General features: G+C 35.8%; 1 protein-coding gene across 3 annotated transcripts in view; it reads right to left on the reverse strand.

Annotated features, from left to right (window-relative positions):
- Positions 1-2,150: 2,150 nt before the first annotated feature.
- Positions 2,151-24,619, reverse strand: part of angpt1 (angiopoietin 1) — a 194,737-nt gene continuing 172,268 nt past the window's right edge. For all 3 annotated transcript variants that reach the window (XM_002938913.5, XM_012965206.3, XM_031904101.1), the window contains 2 exons: positions 15,059-15,189; positions 2,151-3,258 (listed from right to left, as the gene is read on the reverse strand). In XM_002938913.5, the coding sequence (XP_002938959.2) occupies positions 3,098-3,258; positions 15,059-15,189 (292 nt within the window). In that variant the 3' untranslated portion in view covers positions 2,151-3,097. The remainder of the gene's footprint in view (positions 3,259-15,058; positions 15,190-24,619) is intronic.

Here is a 24,619-nt window from a genome sequence, read left to right on the forward strand (position 1 = left end):
GCGAATTTTTTCACCTGTCATGGATTCGCTCTGAATTTCCGTGTTTCGCCAATTTTTTTTGCGAAATAGGCACAAAAATTTGCTGCAGGAAAAATCTGTTGCGTGACAAAGAAAAGTCACGCACATCCAAAAAATGGCGCACATAAAAAAATTGTTGTGCACATAAAAAAAAAATTATTGTGCGTGTCAAAAAAATTACGTGAACGACAATTTTTTTTGACGCATCATTTTTTAATTTCTCCACAGTTTCGCAATTTTTTTGCTGAAGCGAAACAGGACAGATTCGCTCATCACTATTTAGAAAAAACAAAGAAGCGACTGTGAAGTAAAGAAAAGTTTTGCCTGTGCAGTAGAAAGAAACATGTAGATACCAGCGTAGCTAGTACAATTACACAATATGTTTACACATGTTTCCAGTACCATAACTACAATACAGCAACCCCCATGACCGCTTGGAGGGGGTGCTGGGGACAGAGGGACCCAGACCATGTGGTTTGCTGTATTATAGTCCCCTTTACTAATTTTTGCAGGTGGCCCAGTCATATGTAGTTACACCACTGTATGTTTCCTAAATTTGCCCTGGTTTCTTCCCATACACATAATGGAATTTGACATCCAAGTATAGGTTTTTGGCACAAATTCCTGTGCATTTATGAATATCATGCAAAGGAATTCATATAAAATGAATTTGCTCTTTAATCAGTGGTTTTAAAAGTGTCACATTTCTAGCAAACATGATATTTTTATTTTAAAATCTTTGGCAGGGATTTGGGGCCCAGTTGTGAATATGTATTATCTAATCTTCACTGCACACAAGAGGCTGAGTGGGCTCTGCTTAGAAAACTGATAAGAGACGGCTGAATGTAGACTTGATAACAAACACACTGCAGAGCAAACTTGAATATTTCTATGAATTTATTGTTACATGTAGATATGACTGGCCCTTTAATCTGATATATTTGAATTGCTCTGACAAAGAATTGCTTGACGGAAGGGGTAATAGCAAACTGGACCTTATGACCACTCCAGTTCTCTCTACAATCAACTTGCCACTTCTCATTCCTCTGAATAGTAAGGGGGAGATTTACTAATCAACGAATGGTCCGAAGGCATCAGAATACGTTTTATCGCAATGATCGGTATTTTTGCGACTTTTTTTTTTCGTCGCCGTCGCGAAAAATCGGATTGGTTTTTCCGCTGTTTACTATTGCTCCATACGAAAAAATCGCGGCAGCGATGAAAAAGTTGCGCAAAATACGATAAAGTGACGGCAACGAAAAAGTTGTGACAAATACGAAAAATCGCGAAGGCAGCAAAATTCTCGTTTCCAATATGATTTTTTCCCTTTCGGGATTCGGATTCGTGCATTAGTAAATCTGCCCCTAAGTCTACTATTGATGAAGAGGGTGTTTTATTTTCAAATTCATTTCAAAATACCATGGTTCTGCCTGAGAGGACACGACATTCACACTGTTAGGGTAAAGACACTCAGAGCTACTTAGTAGCAGCTACTTTTTCACAGCTACTAGACTCCAGAAAATCCCCTGCCATAGATAAAACTGAGAATTGCCTCTGCTAAAACACATGTAGAGACAGTGTTTAGGAAATGATCAGCATTGCCTGTTTTACTAGCCACAACAAGTAGCTGCTACTAGTAGCTCCGTGTGTCTTCACCCTTAGGCTTACAAGCCTAAAAGTGGAGTGGTCGAACCAGCTAGGTAATTTAAACCATATTGCCATAACATCATAACAGTATGTATAGTACCCCTTCCCATCCCTTAAATGGAGGCTTTCCCTCAAAGTAGTAGCCCAAGAGAAGCAATATCCAATCATTTGGCCAGTGACTTTATCAACAGATACAAAGATAAGGGATGTTCGATGGACATATATATCTGTGGTCATAACACCCATTGTGCCCTAGGCCTTGCTGCCTTTCTGTGCCTTAAATACTGTATGTTCGAATAACACCATTTATAAACAGGGTAACTTTGCTCCTTAAAAAATAACTAATGTAGTTCAATAAATTCACATTTTCTGTAAAGAAGTCAAATTCTATCGTGTTGGGGAGGGGCTCCAAAAACATGGCTTCCATTTGTTTGTTTCTTTTTGGATAATTTAGTAACAACTTCAAAGAAGAATATAATCCTAGATAACAAAAATAAATCTTAATTTAATGTGTGAAAAACAAACTTTAACATTGTGTGAAAGAATACATTTAATAGCTGTGTATTGTTAAACAAGGGTATCACAAATGGTACTCATCTGCTCGCACATTATACTTCATATACATTGCTCCGGCAAAAAGTATATATATGAGTAACATACTAAGTGAAAATGTACTTACTGCCGTATACACATCTACTACAGCTTATTAAATGCACGTGGCTATGTATTCAGTACAATGTTTTTTTCCTTTTACATAACCATTTCATATTTGAATAGTAGAATGAATATTAATCTTGTATCGTGATTTACGATGGTTTCAGAATAAAGAGTTTGCAGATGTTTTTGTGCTCAATATAATTTGTAACTTCAATAATGAAGGTCTGCGGAAAAAAACATGGAAACTTTCGATTGAACCAAGAACGAAGAAATAATGATTTCTGAATGGTTGACAGGCTGTGGTTGCTGAAGAAAATATGGCTGAATACAAGAATAATCTTCAAACAAAATGGCTTTTAAACAAACCTTTGGGTCTTCTGATGAAGAGGCTCTCTCGGGAGCTGCATCAAACTGATATTTAATATTACTTTGTAACTACTATATTCATATCTACATAGTTCGTTATTAAAAACGTCCCGCTGATATTGTCATCAGGAGAAATCGGAAACGTTTGTTTCCGTGGTAACAATGCAAATCGGGCAGTTTATTTGTCTTCACGTTCTGCTGATGAAAATGTGAAGTTCTTGAGAACATTGTTTTGTTGTATTATGTTTTTTTTGAAATAACATATATTGATGCCTTGTTCCAAGTCAATGAAATTCATCTGAGAGTAGGAAACAAATGTTTCTATGTTTCTGCCAATCAGTCATTTGATGCTGAAATCAGAACTGACTTTAGAACCTTCGCAAATGAACATTGTCTGGTTCTTGAAGAATTAGAAATCCAATGGACGGATCATCATTGTTGTTGCACGTAGGGAGTAACTGGGCCCTTTGAAGTAATGCCACTTTATTCCATTCAGCTTTCCGTGATTCTGCCCCGCGGTGTAGTACATCCCGTTCAGATTTGAAGGACCACATGCGTCAAACCACCAACCTGAATAAACATAAAGGTATCTTATTAACAGCTGAAGGGAACACTAATAGAACATACAAATAGGTAATGTACATACAATTTAAAAAAAAAAAATCCAGTTACCTATTTATCAAATTTTGTATTTGTGTACTTTTGGTATTTTTGTCTACCCTAACCTAGCAATTTTAAAAAAATGAGAATGTTACCTTATTTATAAAAAAAATCTGAATAAATATGTGATCAAATATAAAACAACTGGAATACCCCAAATTTGTATTTGAATCATTATTTGTAAAGGTCGACAAGCTTAAAAAAAATTGAAAAACTCTAATTGACAAAATAATTAACATTTTGCTTTCAAATGCCAAAGTTTTACATTTGAGGTTTTCAAATTTTTCACTAAATAAAATTGTTTTTTTTAAACCTTTATTCAACTTCATGATTTTTAGCACAAAAAAACTTAAGTACCTTGTAAATTTGAGTACTGGAGGGTTTTATATGCTCTGTATCCTTTACAGAATACAAATGCTTTAGACAGACAACTTCTTCTGCATGTAACATAAATCACTGTGAGTTACGTTCTTATTCATTTTTTCAGTTATTTACTATCCATTTCTTTTTCCAGAAAAGTGGTTGATTCACACAGCATAATAATAATTAGAGAGTATAAGGTCCCCAATGATCTCTTGTCTCACAATTTCACTGGTAAACTGGCACTTGTATAGATAGCATGAGTAGGCACTTCCTAGTAGTTGTGGGTAGCTATTATAAATGAACCCAATACCATGTCCCTAGACCATCAGTTATTTTTTAATGGATTCAGATTTTGTACTTACATATATTGTGTAAGTTATTCAATGGAACTATGTTTGAAATGTCACAGTCACTTACAATAACGTCCCCCCAAGCATGTTAAACTCTGCAGTAAGGTTTTATTTCAATCTTTTAGTACTGATAATGCTTTTATGTCATTTATATATCCCCACACAGCTAAAAGAACTTTTAAACTATAACTTCTTAATAGAACAGATCTTACTGCTGGGATTCCCAATGTTTCTTACTCGTGAGCCACAGTCAAATGTAAAAAGACTTGGAGAGCAACACAAGCACCATAAAAGTTCATGGAGGAGCCAAATAAGGGCTGTGATTGGCTATTAGGCAGCCTCTATGCACACTATCAGCTTACAGGGGCTTTATTTGGTAGGAAATCTTGTTTTTATTCAACCAAAACTTGCCCCCAAGTCAGGAATTCAAAAATAACTCCCTGGTTTGGGGGCACTGAGAGCAACATCCAAGGGGTTGGTGAGCAACTTGTTAGCCACTGGTTGGGGATTACTATCTTACTGGTACAATTTCAGTACAAATTGGTAATTACTGTTTTCCAGGTGCTTTAATCAAGTCAAACAATTGATTAGCAAATATGTTGATAAATGTTTCTGCAGCTAGGTGTTGTTTTTACTCCAATATCTTTTCCATGCTAGTGTCTTTCATCAACAGCCAGAATTGTGCTTGGTATCATAAGTACATCTTAATATGGAACCCAAGTGTGACACGATCCTCAGAGAACCATGCTTATATCATAAGAGAAATCTTGACTTGTTAGAGATGTTGGGAGGGAATATGCATTGAATACTAATTGGAACGCCAAGTAGCCTTAATTGTGTGGCTATTCTCATATATCTGATGGAAGTAGGTTGAAAAAGTGTTTTAAAATGTTGTTTCTCAACCTGCCCCTTTTTTAGTAGTTAGGGGACCAAAGTATTTGTGATGGAATCCCTTCTTCTAAATGTAAGAATTTACATTTCTCTAACTGAGGCAATACTAAACATGAATTTGTTATGGTGCTGTGTTAAATATATTTTACATGTTTATATGATAATATAAGTATAATATTTTAACAAGATACCAAGGTATTGAGCTGATTAATAAGGCAAATAACATGGAAAAAGAACATCAAACTATTTCTACTTTCTAGCTACATTTTAACTGATGTTCCATTCTATGTCCTGAATGAATCCAAATGGTCATTATTCAGCCTTCAAGTACCGAACCTCAGTTCACTGCTCCTTCTCCTGGATTAGCGTTTCTATGCTATTCATTTAAAGTGACAGCATATCATTCATCTCCTGGGAGACCAAGAAAGACATTTTGAAACACGACAGGATGCTAGTGAAATGAAATAATAAGCTTATTGAATGTTAACACTGTCCATTGTATGCTGTAAAAATAATTCTGACATTATTTCATAGATCTTTTGGATAATCAACCTTCTGTTCTATTTATCCAAAGCAGCACTTCACAATAAAGACCCATAGGGGAAAAAAAATGATGCCAGAGAGTTTTGGCATGTTTCTTTGTTTCTTCTTTGATTAGGCTGTAATACAAATGGGACCAATAGTCAGCAAAATATACCAAATGGGTTTAATAAGTGTATCATTAATATGCAAAAAACAGAGAAAGAGGCAGAGAAGATTAATATCTCTTTCCATATTTTTGTGAAATATATTTTCCCATGGTGCATACCCTCAAGAATATCACACCATCTGCTGTGTTAACATCATTATAGGGGTTCCTTTGTGAGTGCAATACAATTTTTGTCATCTGATTCTTTAAGCCACAAGTTCACTTTGTCAATTGACACGGGCCACAGTGGGAATCCTGGAACTACCATCATCTTTGAAGTGCTGGTAGGTTCTCCAAGGTTCTCCAGCGCCAGTAGCCACACTGTGAACATTTCACTATAAGAGGTGGGACAGACCCAGTGGCACTGAGCTTAACTATAATATTAGTTTCCAGATAAAGGCCCTGCGGTCAGTATTAGGATGAAACTTTGGACTTTTGCTCCAGTGCAATTTGGATTGGGGCCAGAATTTTTCATCAATCAGGGGACACTCCTGTCCGGTTTTCAGACTAAAAACCAGCTGCCTTTATAAAAATCAGGTTGTCTGGTTCAAAACTGGACAGGTGGCCAATGTAATCATATTCCATCACTTCTTTGGTGTAACTTATACTATGGTGTAACTTATTCTATTCTAGATCAATGATCTAGTTGCTCAGCAGCTAGAATGATACATTAAGGTCTGGAACTGGAGATGAGGTCAGACATTGAACCTTTGGCATCTTTCCAAGTTCTAGACCACTTTTCCACTTAATTTACTGCCTAGTCTGAGGTTTATATATTAAAGAGGTAGTTCACCTCAAATTAACTGAATGTACTCCTTGTCTAATCAAAGTTTCCCTCAATTATTCCCACTTATAATCACAAAGCATCTTATATTTGCTACACTGTTGCAAGAAAAATGTGAATTTTCATGGCGTAAATTCTCTGTGAAATTTTACCATTGTATTTCCTCAAACATTTGCATTTTGCCATAAAGAAATGAACTATGTGCAAAATCACTACGAGGTGACGTAGATAATGTGATGCAGAAGTGGCTGCTCTATCTTTACAATGGTAGTTCACCAGTCTGAACTTGGACAAAGTATCTTGTTAAAACTTATTTTTAGTAAATTGATGAATATTCACTGGAGAAATTTCACCTGAAGAAAAAAATGTCAAAAGAAAAATTAAGGCCCTGCCTCAGCAAAATACGCCTGTGACCCACAAGGACCCTCCTTCACTCCATGAATACTATAACTATAACGAAGTTCCAGAAACATAACTTAGATAAAAAAACACTAAAAAATAAAAAATAAAGTAAATAATACCAATGGGATTATGCAATAAAAGACACTAAGTTTGCCCTGGAACAGCAACCCTTAGCAAGAAGTGCTGAGCAAATCTGAGCCATTTCGCTTCACTGTAAAATTCACGAAATGGCAAAAAATGTGCGAAATGCATTTGACGCGCAACTTTTTTGGCGTGATTTTTTTTTATATACAGTTGAGCTCCAAACATCTCCGGACACGATATGCTGCTAAAACCAGGTCTTTATTGTTCCATCTAAAAACTAGACGTCTAGTTTTTAGATGGAACAATAAAGACCTGGTTTTAGCAGCATATCGTGTCCGGAGATGTTTGGAGCTCAACTGTATATGATATAATCTCTCCCTTCAGCTACAGGTTCGGGGCCCTGAGCACCCGGACCAATTGTGGACTCTGGTGAGCTTTTTCTGATTCTGTATCAATTACAAATTTTCATTGGGGCCCCCTAGAGTTTCCTCACAACTGCGCTAGGTCTGGGGTGTTCACACCCAGACCTATTTATTTATTTGGTACGGGTTTTGATTTGTTTGGGGCTTCAATTTGTTATTCGTTTATATTTACTTTGTTATAAATACTATTTAGATCAGAGGCTTTATTATTTGTTTTGTGATTTTTTTTTACACCCGCACCAGTTTATATGCGACCGAGCCCATTTTGACACAACCATGCCCAGTTTGATGCAACCATGCCCAATTTGACCCGCCTGTGACTTTTTTTTGGATGTGCATCAAATTTTTTCACAAAAGTGAAACAAAACAATTTGCCAATGGCGATATGTGGAAATTCGCTGCCGATACATGCCTGGTGAATAAAATCGCTAATCACTAATAGCAACCAATCAACAGGTAGGATTTACTAGTAAGCTGTTTAAAAGCAAACATCTTATTGGTTGCTATAGGTTACTGCTCCTGGGCAAACTTAGTGCCTTTTATTACTTATAGGGGTAAGATGCTAAAAACTTCACATTTATAAAATTCTATGGAGGGGAATGTAATAAAAGCTGGTACAGGTAAAAAAATTTGCCTTTGCACAAATTTAATATTGCTTTTGCGAATGTGGAAACTGTTTAGCGACCACTTCTGACAGAAGAAAGTTTGTAAATATAATAAAATGTCTTAATGAAAATGTTAAATTTACTCCAAAAGATTACGCCACCTTCAAGCATGTCTTAAAAGTTCTTAATCCGCAATTAGAATTCGCAATGCAGCAACAGTCTAATGAAGAATATACATTGCGTAATGCTTATTTGTGTGAATTTTTTTCCATTTTACAACTGTTTTTACATCCCCCCATATATGTGATTGTATAGTTCAAAAAGTTAAATATTTAATTGCCAAAATGTGACTTAATACTTATATCTACAGAAGTAACATGTTACCTCATTACAGCCATTTTTTTTTTCTTTTGAGGTTAAAATACATCAAAGGGATTTCTGGTAAGCGTCAATATATCCCCTAATGTAAAACGACAGCCCTGTACTCCATCCTTCAGTAACTCCGCTGATATTTTTGGTTTTATTTTGCTTATGGAAACAGTTCAGTGTTGTACACTAATTGCAAGTTATTGTTCTTTGTAATGTAGAAATGCTAGTAATACAGTAACTCATTATAAAGCCACATACGATTTAGATTTAAAAAAACCCTCACTATTCACTTAACCCTTCTACCTTTTTTTGTAAGCCCTGATTATTTCTATTAATTTCACATGATTAATGTCTTATCTTTAAATAATAGGCAATATACATTCATCCAAAACATAATGGATCTTAACCCCCATTCTGCAGGTAATGTCTTCCAATTTTCTTTTTGAAGCTGTAGGGAGAACATAAAGTGGAAGGACACTAAGGGCTAAAAGCTGAGATGAAATGCAGGGCCCCATCTAGAATATGCAGTACAGCTTTGTTCTCCGATAAGCAAATGGGATATTATTAGTGATGAGCAAATCTGTCCCGTTTCGATTCGCTGAAAAATTCACGAACCGACAGTAAAATTTGTGAAACAGCCAACAATCTGCAAAATGCTTTTGTTGCACGCGCCTTTTTTTTGCCCATTTTGGTGCAACAGTGCCTAATTTGATGCAACCACAATGGTTTTTTTGCCGCACAACACATTTTCTTTGGAACTAATGCTTGCGGAAGTTTCACAAAACAATTTGCCAATTGCAAAATGTGGAAATTCAATGAGAATCCATGCGTGGCAAAAAAATTCGCTCATCACTAGATGTTATATAATAGAGACTCCAAAGAGGGGAAGACTGGCTAAGTTTGAGTTGTTTACACTGGAGGTGAGGTGCTTAAGGGGGGTATGATAATTAGAAAAAAATATATAAGGGGACAATACAATAAACTATCTCATGCTTTACCAGTAGGTACTTTCAACTGACATGAGGGCACCCATTCAGATAAGAAGAAAGAAGGTTCCATCCTAATGTTTGTAAAGGTTTTTTTCTTACAGCAAAAGATGTAAAACTGAGGAATTCTCTCCCCAAATCAGTTATACTGTCAGATACATTAGATAGCCTCAAGAAGGGGTTAGATTCCTTTTTAGCAAGTGAGGGAATACAGGGTTATGGGAGATCGCTCTTTGTACAAGTTGATCCAGGGACTGGTACATGTTTGAGTCAGGAAGGAATTTTTTCCCCTCTGCGGCAAATTAGAGAGGCTTCAGATGGGGTTTTTTGCCTTCCTCTGGATCAACTAGTAGTTAGGCAGGTTTCACTTAAATAGAATAGGTTGAACTTGATAAAGAAGTGTCTCTTTTTTCAACCCATGTCCATATGTTACTATTTAAATCTTAATGAAAAAAAATTACTTTTCTCACAGAGATCATAATTTTAAGATAATTGCCATATTTATCCATTTACCTTGTGTCTTCTCACGGGTAGTTTTTCACAAAAGACAAAGAAAACAATAGCATGTCAGTGCTTGATTAAATCTTTTTATCTCTTTGGTTTCTCAAGAAAACTTAAGTTGCTTTACTACAGAGGTATGGGACCTGTTATACAGAATACTCGGGACCTTGGGTTTTCTGGATAAGAGATCTTTCCATAATTTGGATCTCCATACCTTAAGTCTGTTAAAAATCATTATATCTTAGTTGGGATCAAGTACAGGTACTGTTTTATTATTACAGAGAAAAGGGAATCATTTAACCATTAAATAAACCCAATAGGGCTGTTCTGCCCCCAATAAGGGGTAATTATATCTTAGTTGGGATCAAGTACAGGTACTGTTTTATTATTACAGAGAAAAGGGAATCATTTAACCATTAAATAAACCCAATAGGGCTGTTCTGCCCCCAATAAGGGGTAATTATATCTTAGTTGGGATCAAGTACAGGTACTGTTTTATTATTACAGAGAAAAGGGAATCATTTAACCATTAAATAAACCCAATAGGGCTGTTCTGCCCCCAATAAGGGGTAATTATATCTTAGTTGGGATCAAGTACAGGTACTGTTTTATTATTACAGAGAAAAGGGAATCATTTAACCATGAAATAAACCCAATAGGGCTGTTCTGCCCCCAATAAGGGGTAATTATATCTTAGTTGGGATGAAATACAAGCTACTGTTTTATTATTACAGAGAAAAAAAAATAATTTTTAAAAATTAGAAATATTTGTTAATAATAGAGTCTATGGGAGATAATCTTTCTGTAATTCAGAAGTTTCTGGATAACTGGTTTCTGGGTAACAGATCCCATACCTGTACTACAGTCCATGGGGGAAAATAAATTCTCAACAATGTAAAAAGGTGAGAAATATTCTATGAAATGTCATATTCTATGCAAAAGAAATATAAAAAAAAATATTCACATTTAGATAAACCCACCCATCTGTGTTTTTCTTGACTTAACTTTCTTAACTTTTTCATCTGTTACAGTATATTTAGTAGGTAGTAGGGAATTTTTCTATTTATTCCTCCTTGCTGAATACTTACTGGAGCTGTTGTCCAGTGAAGGGGGGGGGCAAATATTTCAAGAGACACTATAATTAAAAATATGTTCATTTGTGCCACAAAAAGAATGTGTAATGTTAGGCAGAGTTTTTTTTTTGTAGGGAGGAAATTATATATTAGTTTTTACTTTCAAAACAAATGTCATAAAAAGTTATAGTTCCTTTTGTAATTTCTAGTGATGTCCGAAATAATTCGCCAGGCATGGATTCGCTGCGAATTTCCGCAGATTGCCATTGATTTTTTTGCAACAAAGGCATCAAAATTTGAGCTATATTTTTGCTGTTTTGCAAATTTTTAGGTACGCAAAGTAAAACTGTTAAGACTCACAGAGCAGCAGTTCTGCCATGCTTTATGATTGACAGTCAAGGGTCAGGAAAGCAAAAGCAAAATTGTAAGTAATAAATAGTAAAGTTGGCATAAAAGGCAGGATTTGCACATAATTTAACCCAATGTCTCTTTGAAAAAGTTTTACAGGGCTTAATATTTTTTTTTTTCTACTCGAAAGCTCCAACATTTTATAAGATTTTCAATTTTCAGCCTAAAGCTCAGTTATTTTTTATCTAAGATATTGTAAGTCTACATCTTTGTATAGATTAATTAGAATGAAAAGATTAATATTGTTCCATTTTGATAAAACAACTTCACCAAAAAAGTAGAATGCCAGAATTAAAACAAACATCCCAAATGAAAGACTGGTTTCAAATAACAATAACAAATAAAATAAAAACTTTTTCACCAATCATGTCTCATACACACACACATAAATTGTGTAATGGGAACATATACTTTCATAGACCTTTCACTATAGCCATCTGCAACATGTCAAGCAATGACTACATTCGAGGTACAGAGACATTACCCCCAGCAGTTTTAGCCTTCAGAGAAAAAAACAATATATTCCAACTCAAACAAATGTTGTTGGCAGAATGATGCATTATATTAAGGGGTATTCTTATGTTCAATTAAAGCTGAGATTTATAGGGCATGCCTATTTGTTGTGCTAGATACACCTGGAATTCCAGCATCACGGTTAAGTAGGGCTGAATTTTGGGTGACCAATAGTGATGATCGCATTTGTCACGTTTCGCAAAAAAATTAGCGAATCTTTGAAAAGATTCGAGAAACAGCGAAAATGATGCAAATAAAAAAAAATTGTGGCGCCCGACTATTTTTTGCCACGTGTAATTTTTTTACAACTGTAACCTCATTACATAGTAAGTTGGGTTGAAAAAAGACATACGTCCATCAAGTTCAACCATAATGCCTATATATAACCTGCCTAACTGCTAGTTGATCCAGAGGAAGGCGAAAAACCCCATCTGAAGCCTCTCTAATTTGCCGCAGAGGGAAAAAAATTCCTTCCTGACTCCAAGAATGCAATCAAACCAGTCCCTGGATAAAGTTATGAGGTAAGATTATGAGGTAAGAGGAGTCCTGGCCTATTATTGGCACTTAAAGCTTGAAACTAGGGATGCACCGAATCCAGGATTCAGTTCATTATTCGCTCAGGATTTGGCCATTTCTGGCAGGATTGGGATTCAGCCGAATCCACAGTCCTGGGTGAACCGAATCCGAAAAATCACATGACTTTTTGTCATATTAACACGGAAGTGGAAAATTTTTCGGGTTGCACGCTGCAACATTTAACCCTTCCAATTAGGATTCGGATTCAGTTTGGTATTCGGCCAAATCCCTTACGGTGGATTCGGGGGTTCGTCCGAACCCAAAAAACTGGATTTGGTCCATCCCTGCTTGAAACATCTGCAATAGGGCACAGAAAAAGGCTTATGGCTCACACCCACTGCCCTTTTAGCTGTTTGTCTTTCATTGTCAGAAAAATAGCCTAGAAAAAGAACTATTTATTACATGTACATCTTACTTGCATAATAAGACTAAAAACTGGTATTTCTGTAAATTGCATCAGTTCTTGTACTTTATTGCAAAACACATGGCACCTTCTTACCATATAAATAGATGTAATTTATAACAGCATCACCCTTATCCAAGAAGCCCCCAGTTTCAGCACCCAGCCCTGCCTACACACACTAATTACCCTCAACTGAAACAGAAAATTGCTGCTGGAATGATAAAACAAAACAGAAAATATGACCATGGCAATGAAACTTCTCCCGCGTTATCAATGGAGCCAATACTAATGAAGCTCTAATCTAAGGCATTTTACAACACTGACATAAACCTGCAGCTCAGAGAGCATAACACCCTGTCAACCAACAAAGCTTCTTAGATCTGAAAACAGAACGCAACAAAATAGATTTTCTAATAAATCTTTTTAAAAGCAGGTACTTAAATGGCTCCAATATCCTTTCATCGTGGTCCAGAAAATGTTGAGCTCTCAAGGTCTTTAGGGAATTTGCTAAAACCATGTATTTTGTTTTTAAAGAGTAAAGGACCCAACCCATAATGAGATGTGCATGGTGCAAGGCTGGAGGCTCAGTGTTGGTCCAAGTTATAAAATGGAACTAGAGGGTGATAAATAATCTAAAAACAGGAAAATCATGCTTAGAACCCATGAGCAATTTCTTATTGAAAATCAAAATGCTTTAATATATATATGGTAACTCTTAGCTAAAGATTTTGATTAATTTGTATTCCATTGTTCATATCATACTCTCGATTTCTTACACATAAGACAACTGCCTGGAAAACTAAAAGCTGGAGGAAAAACCTTGCAGAACAGAAAACATAAACGTAAGTAACAGATTGAGAAACTTTATCTTGGGTTTTTGCTCAGGTGGCTCCCCAGGTTCCACCATGAACTCTATATATGTTGGGCTGTGGTTATAGGAATACTGTCATGGGAAAATATGTTTTTTTTCAAAACCCATCAGTTAATAGAGCTTCTCTATTCCATTTCAAAAACACAGATTTTTTTATATTTAATTTTGACATTTCACATGGGGCTAGCCATTATCTTAATTTCCCAGGGTGCCACAGCCACGTGACCTGTCCTCTGATAAACTTCAGTCACACTTTACTGCTGCGCTGCAAGTTGGAGTGATATCCCCCCCCCTCCCAGCAGCCGATCAGCAGAACAATGGGAAGGGAGCAAGATAGCAGCTCCCAGTAGGTATCCGAATAGCACTCAGTAGTAAGAAATCCAAGTCCGGCTTGGGACTCCCCCAGTTACATGGGAGTAGGAGAAACAATAGGTTACCTGAAAGCAGTTCTAATGTGTAGCGCTGGCTCCTTCTGAAAGCTCAGACTCAGGCACAATGCACTGAGATGGCGCCTACACACCAATATTACAGCTAAAAAAATATATTTGTTGGTTGAAAAATAAAACTTTGAAAAGGTAGAGTGATTATTTTCTATGTAAACAATATAATTTAGAAATAAAAGGACCCCATAAAAATCATGACAGTATCCCTTTAAATATGATGTGATATTTAGAGGCAGATTTAGTAAAACTAGAATTTTTCTAATTTGTATTTGAATTTTTTTTTTTAAACCATGAAAAAACAGTAATTTATCAAAAGATCTGAATGAAGTACAGCTGTTTGGGACAGATTCGCTCATCACTATTGCCCAGTGTTTACAATTACAGTGTGGAAAAGAACTGTAATGCTGCTCATTCTGTTATCTCTTGTTCTCACTGCCATTGGGCTTTTTATCCATATAGGAGGCTTTTGACTAATGTATCTAACAAAGTCCAGTTGCTTTAGACTTAATTCTATTAGATATTGACAAAAGGAATCCACAAAATGCTTAAAGTCCAGATTCTTTAGCCTTAATTTACTAGATACTGTATATCATGACCTGGACGAATGAAAATCTTCTTATTTCTTTTGTCAATTTCAACCATTTATTTTGCAGCTCTAGGTTTTTCTTTCTATACCTTATCAAAATGAATTTTAACTAATCTTTATTTTTCGGTCTAATCTTTTATTTTTTTTTTGTCTGCATGTTAACCATTTACCCTCTTTATTTAAATATAGAAGTGTTAAATATTCTAGTGATTTTGGAACGCAGCACAATTCTGTTTAATCAGGTTGGTAGGTGAGCGGCTAAGTTAACTGGACTTATTTTTGCATCAGCTTCATTTCACTTTTTGTTCAACTCAGGAAAGGAATTTTGCAAATCTTTCTAGAAAATATTTGTACCACTCAATAAGAATAAAAATGATGACAAATACACCTACCTCCCGTCAGCATGAGAGCGCACTTGCACATACAGTTGTCATTGTCTGCATCTTTTGTACTGAAGTCTGCACCATGCAAGATTAGACTGCTTTGCTTCCCCGCTGTCCCACTGTGGCCCTTTAAGTATAATCTACAAAAAGATAACAAACATTGATCAGTTATTAGTGACTTGTAATGGAAATAATCCTTTTAACTAATTGGCAAGTAACATTTTAGAAGACTGTTGAGCATTAAGAACAAAACGTCTGTACTTAGAAAAACATGTAAACCATAAACCATTTTATTTCATGCAATTCAGCCTGTCTACCAAATTTGGTAGACTGAAATATGTGATTTTTTTAAAAGGTATGTTAAATATTTGTCTTTAACTTACAGATGGAGCAATGTTTTGACATTATGAGATTCATAAATCATTTGTTTTGATGGAAAAATGTGAGGTGTGTGGTTTTAATGGAGTAATATAAGTAATATAAGAAGACACGGTGATCGAATTAGCTCCATCTGTAGATAAATTCATATTATTTTGTGTGCAAAACTCCCAAATTCAAATGTTAAAATTTTATTAAGCACAAAAGAAAGATTGCAAGTTCACAAGGGAGTTGTCCAAGGTTTTAAATGATTTTTTTTCAATCTATGTTTGTCAACATTTTCAAATTTTATTGAGAGTTTACAGACCCACTGAAAATGAAGAGTAGAATGTGAATTAGATGCATGGGATGTTTTATTTGGTTTCTTGGAAAAAACAGTTTAATAAATGCACATAATAGTATGAGAACTTTCAGGTGCAAATAAAATAAAAAGTCTGATGATGTTTTACAGACTTTTCTTTTTGCTCTCACTCATTCCTATGTGAAAGACTGAAGCATTCTCCTAATGCGCACAGAGTGTCTCTCCAGTGCCAAAGTACAAGGTAATCATGGATTTCTGTGAAATGGTGCAAAAACATACAAACAGCTATCTGCTTTTTGAATAATTACTTCTAATATTCCTTTAGAGGTGGGAGCTGTATTTCAGTGACAGTAAACCAACTTTATGGTATATTTTCTGTAAATATATACAGGTAGTGATGAGCAAATCTGTCCCATTTCACTTCAATGAAAAATTAGCGAAACTACAGAAAAATTCCCGAAATGGTGGGAAAAATTGGAGAAATGTGGGAGAAATGTTGCGTGAATTTTCTGTAATGCATGACTTTTTTTGACGTGACCGTGCCTATTTTGACACAACCATGCCCAATTTGACGTGACCATGCCTATTTCTCGAAACAATTCCCTAAAGCTGAAATGCGGAAATTCGCTGCAAATCCATGTCTGCTGAAAAAAATCGCTCCTCACTATAACTATATTCAGTCAATAGTAATCAGGCCCGGATTTGTAGCGAGGCCACAAAGGCCCGCGCCTAGGGCAGTAAAAATTTAGGGGCGGCATGCCGCCCCGCTGCAATAAAATGTGTAAGTTTGGCTCCCTTACGGAGCAATGAGCAGGCCCGGATATGTGGCATGCCACAAAGGCCCAGGCCTAGGGCCGCAATAAAATGTGTAAGTTTGGCTCCCTTACGGAGCAATGGGGACCTCTCCCCACTGCTCCGTATCGGACTTTAAATGCTTGCGCATGCTCTTTCGCGGCCGGGGGGTGGTTCAGAGTTTGCGCATGCGCACACGGGGGCGGTGGTTCCGCATTCGCGCATGCGCATACATACCCCCGTTGGCCTTAGGGGCGACCAATGGGGGTGGCCTAGGGGCACCGGAAGGACAAATCCGGCGCTGATAGTAATCAATAAAAAATGTATCTTCACCATTTAAGCAAGTTGAAAAACACATTTTTCTCCCCATTTGGAATTTATCTACTTGCTTAAAAATCCATAAAAAATGTCTTTTGCAAATCGTTATTAACCCATTAATAATTTTTTTCCATAAATATGAACAAAATCACAGTAGAAGGTCAGAATCATGGGACTCGGTCAAGAGTAATGACAATTTCTTTTCACAATTTACTACAAATTTTAAAAATGTGCTGCTTGGATGTTCTTTGAAGAAACTGAACTTTTCCAATATTTTACCCCATGACTATTATAAAACGTTTAGCCATTTTTGGGCACTTTTGTAGAAATGATAGTTTAATCAGGCATTCTTTATAATTATTGATCTGAAAAAATTAACCCTGGTTTTAGTCCCATAAATGCTCAAACTTTAGTTCTAGATTTCTCTATTTCTGATAAAATAGCTTTTCAATTTTCAATTTCAATTTATATCTCGAAATGTGTTAATGTTATTTTTCTGTTTGTATAAAACCTTTTGTGTGAGATATTGTTGGGAAATATTTAGATCTGAAGAATTAAGTTGTTTCCTTCCTTGTGTCACTGGATGCAGCTCAGAGATGACTGATATCAGTTTGAGTTGTACAATAACAGCTTAGGAACCTTCATTTTTCACTTGGGACAAAATAAACATCTTTCCTGGCGTTGATGGAAATAAGATTTTTCAGAATCCGAGATTTAAACAGCAAAATCCCATAGCACTATATCATCAATTCAACTGAAAAAGTAACAGTACCATAGAAAATAGATGGGGATTAGTGATGAGTGAGTTTTTTCGGCAGGCATGGATTCACTGCGAAATCCCACATTTTGCCATTGGTGATTTTTTTCGTGTAACTGCTGCAAAAACTTGCTGCAACAAAAAATTCCCTAATTTCATGTCAGTCAAAAAAGTCAGGCATGCCAAAAAAGTTGCGTGGTAGTCTCATTTCGCATTTTTTTTTTAGCAGTTTTGCAAATTTTTTGGTGAAGTGAAATGGGACAGATTTGCTCATCACTAATGTGAATTCTTTTCAGTTTGGATATTTAATTTATTTCTTAAATAAAATTGCATGCATTTCTATAACATTATATATATTACATATAAATATTATTAAGAAGGTTTACATTGGGATTGACAAAGAAGTAGGAGATACACAATAAAAAGGGCCAGATCTATCTACTTACATATCTATCTATCTATCTATCTATCTATCCATATCTATCTATCTATCATCTATCTATCTATCTATCTATCTATCTATCTATCCATATCTATCTATCTATCTATCTATCTGAGCTCTCTTATTCTATCTATCTATCTATCTATCTATCCATATCTATCTATCTATCATCTATCTATCTATCTATCTATCTATCTATCCATATCTATCTATCTATCATCTATCTATCTATCTATCTATCTATCTATCTATCTATCTATCTATCCATATCTATCTATCTATCTATCTATCTATCTGAGCTCTCTTATTCTATCTATCTATCATCCATCTATCCTTTCATTATTCATACAGGTTATATAAAACTTTAAAAATGGAAATGCCTTAATTCATTTTTTTAACAATTAAACTTATAACAGTTGCTACAGAGTTATATCTCCCTATCAGCTGGGCAAAGCTGCACAGAATATTCCACATCATATATATTTTTGCTCTGCATTGAACTTTTTGGGGATTTTGTAATCAATGGCCTTATGTCTACTGCTTGTCTAGTAGCCCACAGCAACCAATCAGTGGGTAACATTTACGAGCTAGCTGTTTAAAAACAAACCTCTGATTGGTGCTATGGGTTAAAGTATAGCGTATATTGTAGAGTCATTTTGTTGCCAAAAAAGTTGCGCTATAGAAGTGAGAAAAAACACCCGTTGAGCTTAATGTAATTGCAGAAACAAATTTGTGCACATAAGGAAAAATTGTAAGGTGTAAGACTATTGATTTAAATGCATTTGGCAAATTTTTCGCCTTTTTGCAAATTTTCCGTCAGTTTCTGTGAATTTTTTCAGGAAGCAAAACAGGACAGATTCACCTATCAATTCTTATTAACCCTGGTCTTATTAAAGTAAAAATACTTATTTTCTTTAACATTTATAGACTTGATTTGGACCCTTGGCGGACTTCTTTACAAATGTCTAACAGACACAAATATCCTAAATGTATGTAATACTGCAGAACATTAAGTGGTCCATTTGCAAGAATAGGCAAGGCAAACAATACAAATCAATACAAAAGAACAAGAATCAAGCAGAGTTCATAGAACTTGGAATCACTGTTACATAGAAAGGTTTTTACCAGATTTACAGGTAATTGACATTTTTTGCCTGCTGCAAACAACTCAATCATGCTTTTGACAGTGGAACACTCCATATCACTGATTTATGCTCTGAGTCCGTTAAGCATTTTTGAGACTTGGAGGCTGAAGAAGACGAATTCTCCCAAATAAATCATTGACTCATCTATAAAATGGTAAATTAGTTTGTTTCTAAATATTCACTACAGTTTATTGAACATGTTTTTATTATAGTGACAGGGCTAGTGATGGGCAAAAAGTTTCGCCAGGCATGGATTCGCGGCGAATTTCCGCGTTTCGCCATTGGCGGATTGTTTCGCGAAACGGATGAAAAATTTTGCCGCGGAAAAATTTGTCGCACGTCCAAAAATTGTCGCCGGCGTCAAAAAAGAATAGTCGCGGGCGACAAAACAATAGCCGCGCGACAAAATAATAGCCGCGGGCGACAAAAAAAATAGCCGTGCGACAAAATAATAGCCGCAGGCGACGAAATAATAGCCGCGTGCGACGAAACAATAGCCATGCGCCAAAACAATAGCCGCGGGTGACGAAACAATAGCCGCGCGACAAAATAATAGCCGCGGGCGACAATTTTTTTTTGTCACACAACATTTTCGCCGTTTCGCGAATTTTTCGCCGTTTTGCGGATCTTTTGAAAGATTTGCGAATTTTTCGGCGAAGCGAAATGGAACAGATGCGCTCATCGCTAGACAGGGCCCCTTTTATTAACATTCAACACTTAATGCTTATGCCATGCAGTGCTGGAATCCTGAGTTCGAATCCAGTCTGGGTACCTAGGCTCCACTGGGGCAGACACCTATAACCAATCTCTATAAAGTTCTGAGTAGAATGTGTCATCGCTATGTAAGTAACAGATTCATTTGCCAGTTGCTTATCTTAAGCAAGAATATTTTTGTATATTCTAATGAATTCATAACAGCAACAACTTCAAAAACATGTGGATAGTTATAACATATTAATCTATTAAAGATATATTGCCATGCGTCACAAATATCAGAATCACCAACACATATGGAGCAAAACCTTTGGGAAAGAGAACGTTAGGCTACTTAGTAAAATCAAAATCTACAAAGCGGTGAAAGAAAATGGGTAAAGTGAGGGGAGTGCTGACACGGGCTATTAGCAGAGATTTGGGTTGACAGGCAACACGCCATGTTATGACATGGGCAGTAAGCGGCTGTGAGGATGCTAATCATAGGTATTACAGAAGTGCTGGATAATCCCACATGTTTATGGAAGACTGTGCAGTAGTAGGTTGATGAGAACACGTTTTACTGCCTTTCGCGTGAAGCAACCAATTTATTTTGACAGACACAGGCAGTAACACCATTTCAGCTAGAAATGAGACATATATTAAGTCCTTGGTTACAACCAAAATAATCACCAGCTCATGAGCCTAGACAAAATAATTTACATTGTCAGTTCAATAAAAACTCACGCTAATTTATTATTACTTTTCCTTAATTTTCAAAAAATACCAGTTCTGTATTTTAAACAGGGTAAAATAGTTAATTATAGTAGGAGGCAGTGTATGATGTGTTAATATGCATGTAATGTTTTATTTGTTAGTACCAATTCATTGTACCTTCATTTATATCAGAAATAACTGTAAACATGACACTATACATATATTTAATGGGGAACTCCGGCTTCTGAACCAAAATTTGTTAAAGAGCCCCACACAACACAGAACCCCCTAAAATATCACTGTAATCTGTTCCTTCAAAAAGTATCAACAAACAATTTTTATATGCTGAAATCCAGCTGTAAAACAGTACTACTCTTTCTGCATCATTTGAAATCGTGGAAGGGGAGGAGGGACAAAAACACTGATGTTACAACTTCGCTGATCACTGGACTTGCAGTTCAGTCTTTTTTTTAAGACACCCTAGCTATGGGCCTTTAGGTGCCTATATGGCAAATATGTTCCTTCTTATTCAAAGAGAATAGACTGGTAATCGTCATACCAAAAATGAAATCTAAAGCTCACCTTAGGATAGTGGCAACATCATGATAAGGTACCTAATCATAACCTACCATATTTTACTGTATCTGCTTCACTTAGTGAATTAGAAAAAAACATGACACTATTCTTGGTGTATACAAACTGATTTGCTCTTTTATAATGACAATCATAACAGGCTACATATATTATATGCTTGGCTGAACTGCATTACTTTTTTAACATGCAATACCTCCTATACCAGATAACTCTTGAAACTAAAAAAGTCTTGAACATTCTGATTTATATTTGTGGTCATTTTTTTTCCATTTCCCTGTGTATGTTGGCTGCTGTGCATGATCCAACCTATTTATAAGAGTTTAGTATCAGTATCTATATATTTTGGAGATTATTTAAGCAATAATTGAGCAACACAGTCTTGATAAGGAGTTTGTATATAATTCTTCTTGAAATACTTGGAGATCTGTTCCAGAAATGTATTTTTTGTATAATACTGTACATCTGCCAGCTGCCTTCCAAAGTGTGCAAAGTTCTTTTGCAGCCCATTATCTAAGTTCGCAGAAATATGCTGAAGTTATTATAGCAGTAAAGGGTTCATTTTGGCATGTTCCACAAATACTGGGGGTTGTTGAAATGACACTTGAAAGGGTATGTGCTGGCCAGTCAGTCTCTACTACAGACCCTCCAGTCCTTATAAACCATGGTGTGCTGCCATCTCTTATTTCTATCCTATTGAGTGTTTACAATCTTTTGTATCCATATTATTATTATCCATATAATCCTTTAGGGTTTATTTACTTATCCAAATCAAGAAAAGTCCAGTGTGACTATAATAACATTAACTAGCTCCTTCTCAACAAAGCTCTCATATTCTTCCATTTTACGGAAATCTATTAATATCTTGCCTATCCAACAGTTTAATTTTTCTAGGCCCTACGTCCTTAACATTTATTGATGGCATCAGCATCCATAAACAGCATCTCAGATACTTTTCAATCAGAAACATGGCAGTCAGCATTTTCCTATGTCAAATGATGGACACACGAGTGCACCCACATTTCCAGGCAATTGCTGTTCAAATCACTGGGGACCAATTTCGTTGCAAATTTGGAAAAGTTATAGACATTTTTGGGGCTTGTACAAAAAGGTGTTCAGTCTTCATAATCTTGCAAAGCAGCAGCCATGCTATAATGTAGAGCAGGGGTCCCCAACCTTTCTTACTTGTGAGCCCCAGTCGAATATAAAAAGACTTGGGGAGCAACACAAGCACCATAAAAGTTCATGGAGGAGCCAAATAAGGGCTAAGATTAGCTATTAGGGGCCTCTATGCACCCTATCAGCTTACAGGGGCTTTATTTGGTAGGAAATCTTGTTTTTATTCAACCAAAACTTGCCCCCAAGTCAGGAATTCAAAAATAACTCCCTGGTTTGGGGGCACTGAAAGCAACATCCAAGGGGTTGGTGAGCAACATGTGGTTTCGGGCCACTGGTTGGGGATCACTGATGTAGAGATTCTAGATATCTTTAGTTCAGGGCACAGTGGTCACAAATCCACAATTTAGATAGCACATACAGATATAAGATAGCAAGGCCCCAGAAACAACTCCATTCCTGTACTTTTTATGAAAACTGGATTTGATTTTTATAGGAACAGAAAACTACAAAGTTCTAATTAAAAGTGCATGAAAATGGAAATATGTAAAAGGGAATATTTAGGGGATGATGGCATCTCTTTAAATTACTGACATAAAGTAAATCTAAAAAATTGTTTTTCAGTTCTTTCGTATTTCTTGTGGTCAAAAACATGTGCAGTACATGCAGTCCATTTCTACTAAAATAACCTTTTGTCAACATGTCATCCATGAAATAAGAAACACATCAAGCAGTTATTTGTCTTTGGTGGATTTATATAATACTTGAGAAGACAAAATGAAAGCAGAAAATACAATAAATCTATGTAACCACAGTTCATATTCTGGCAGTTTAGGGATTTAGTAGTCGCTGTTGTACTGGCTAATTTGTCCTGGTTACCACATTTTGGAAAAGTCCCGTAAAAGGAATTAACAAAAAGATGTATCATGTTCACTTTATATCTCTCCCAGAGTGACCAAATGTTATAAACACATATATGATAATATTAAATGCTGAGTGATGGGATCCACTGTTCCCTGCTATGGAATAATGCATTTTATTTTGGATTGTAAAACTGAAATGAGAGCATGGTCCTAAAATGTATTTCTCACGTCCATTGCTGGATATTGTATCGGGGTTTAGTTATAATCAAATCTGTCCCATTTCGCTTTGCCGGAAAATTCGGGAATTGTGCAAAAGATTTGCAAAATCGCAAAATTGTCGTCATGCTTTTATTAAAAGGCTGTTTAAATTAGTCACTTGGTGTTTGTAGTTTTAGAGAAAATCAGTTTAGTTGTGGTTTCAAAAACCTCTTTCAATAAATAAACAGAACAGGCTTGTTTTGTCTCCAATAAGAATTAATGATTGGGATCAAATACAATGTACTGTTTTATTACTATAGAGGAAATTTTTATTTGAAAAAATTGAAATATTTGATTAAAATGGAGTCTATGGGAGATGGCCTTTTCAAAATTCTGAGCTTATTGGATACTGGGTTTACGGAATGGATCCATACCTGTATATGTAAACTGGAAAGAAGAAACACTGTAGTTAAATTGGGTATGGCTGTACAAAAAGAGTCAGGACATGATTTTGATTTTGTTTTACTGGGAAAAAAAAGCAAACGTGCCCAGTGACTTCAATGGATTTGGCACAAGACAATACTCAAGAAAAAACACCCATTAACTACAATGCATTTGGCATGAGAAGAAAAAACACTCCCATTGACTATAAAGAATTTGGCACAAGTAAAAACTCAACTGACTGCTGCATTTGGCAAACTCGCTATTTTTTTCGGCAAAGCAAAAGGGGGTCGTTTGCTCACCACTAATAACAGTGCTGTAAATGGACTGCATTATCTGTTGTGTTTGTTTTCAGCATTATTATCCATCAAACTAAAACTTCTTATGTTATTTTATTTATATAATAATCAATTATAAAAATGCCCTCTCTTTGTAATTATGAAAAGTTTATTGAACATGTATGTCATATGTAACAAAAATCAAAAATCCCATTGCCCATTGACGCCAATGCATTTGGTGCTGATCCAAAAAAAACCCTGCATCTTCTGGTTAAAATTTCAGCCTGACTTTCAGCATATGCCAGTTTTCCTCTTGCCCATCTCAGTATAATGAAACACCGCTGAAACATAGGGAAAGTATTTTCTGTTTGGCTCTGTCTTGGCTTTCCTTGTTTTTATTTACAGGCATCCATCTGTTATTCAATATTTCCTTAGATAACTACTAGGAACTTGTGGCTTGTTGTGAATGTTATTCTAAGATCATATTACAGCTACTATTATATCAGGTTCTTCCTTAAGTTCATGCTTTATGTATGTGGTTCC

Source organism: Xenopus tropicalis, chromosome 6, assembly GCF_000004195.4.
Source record: "Xenopus tropicalis strain Nigerian chromosome 6, UCB_Xtro_10.0, whole genome shotgun sequence".
NCBI lineage: Eukaryota > Metazoa > Chordata > Amphibia > Anura > Pipidae > Xenopus > Xenopus tropicalis.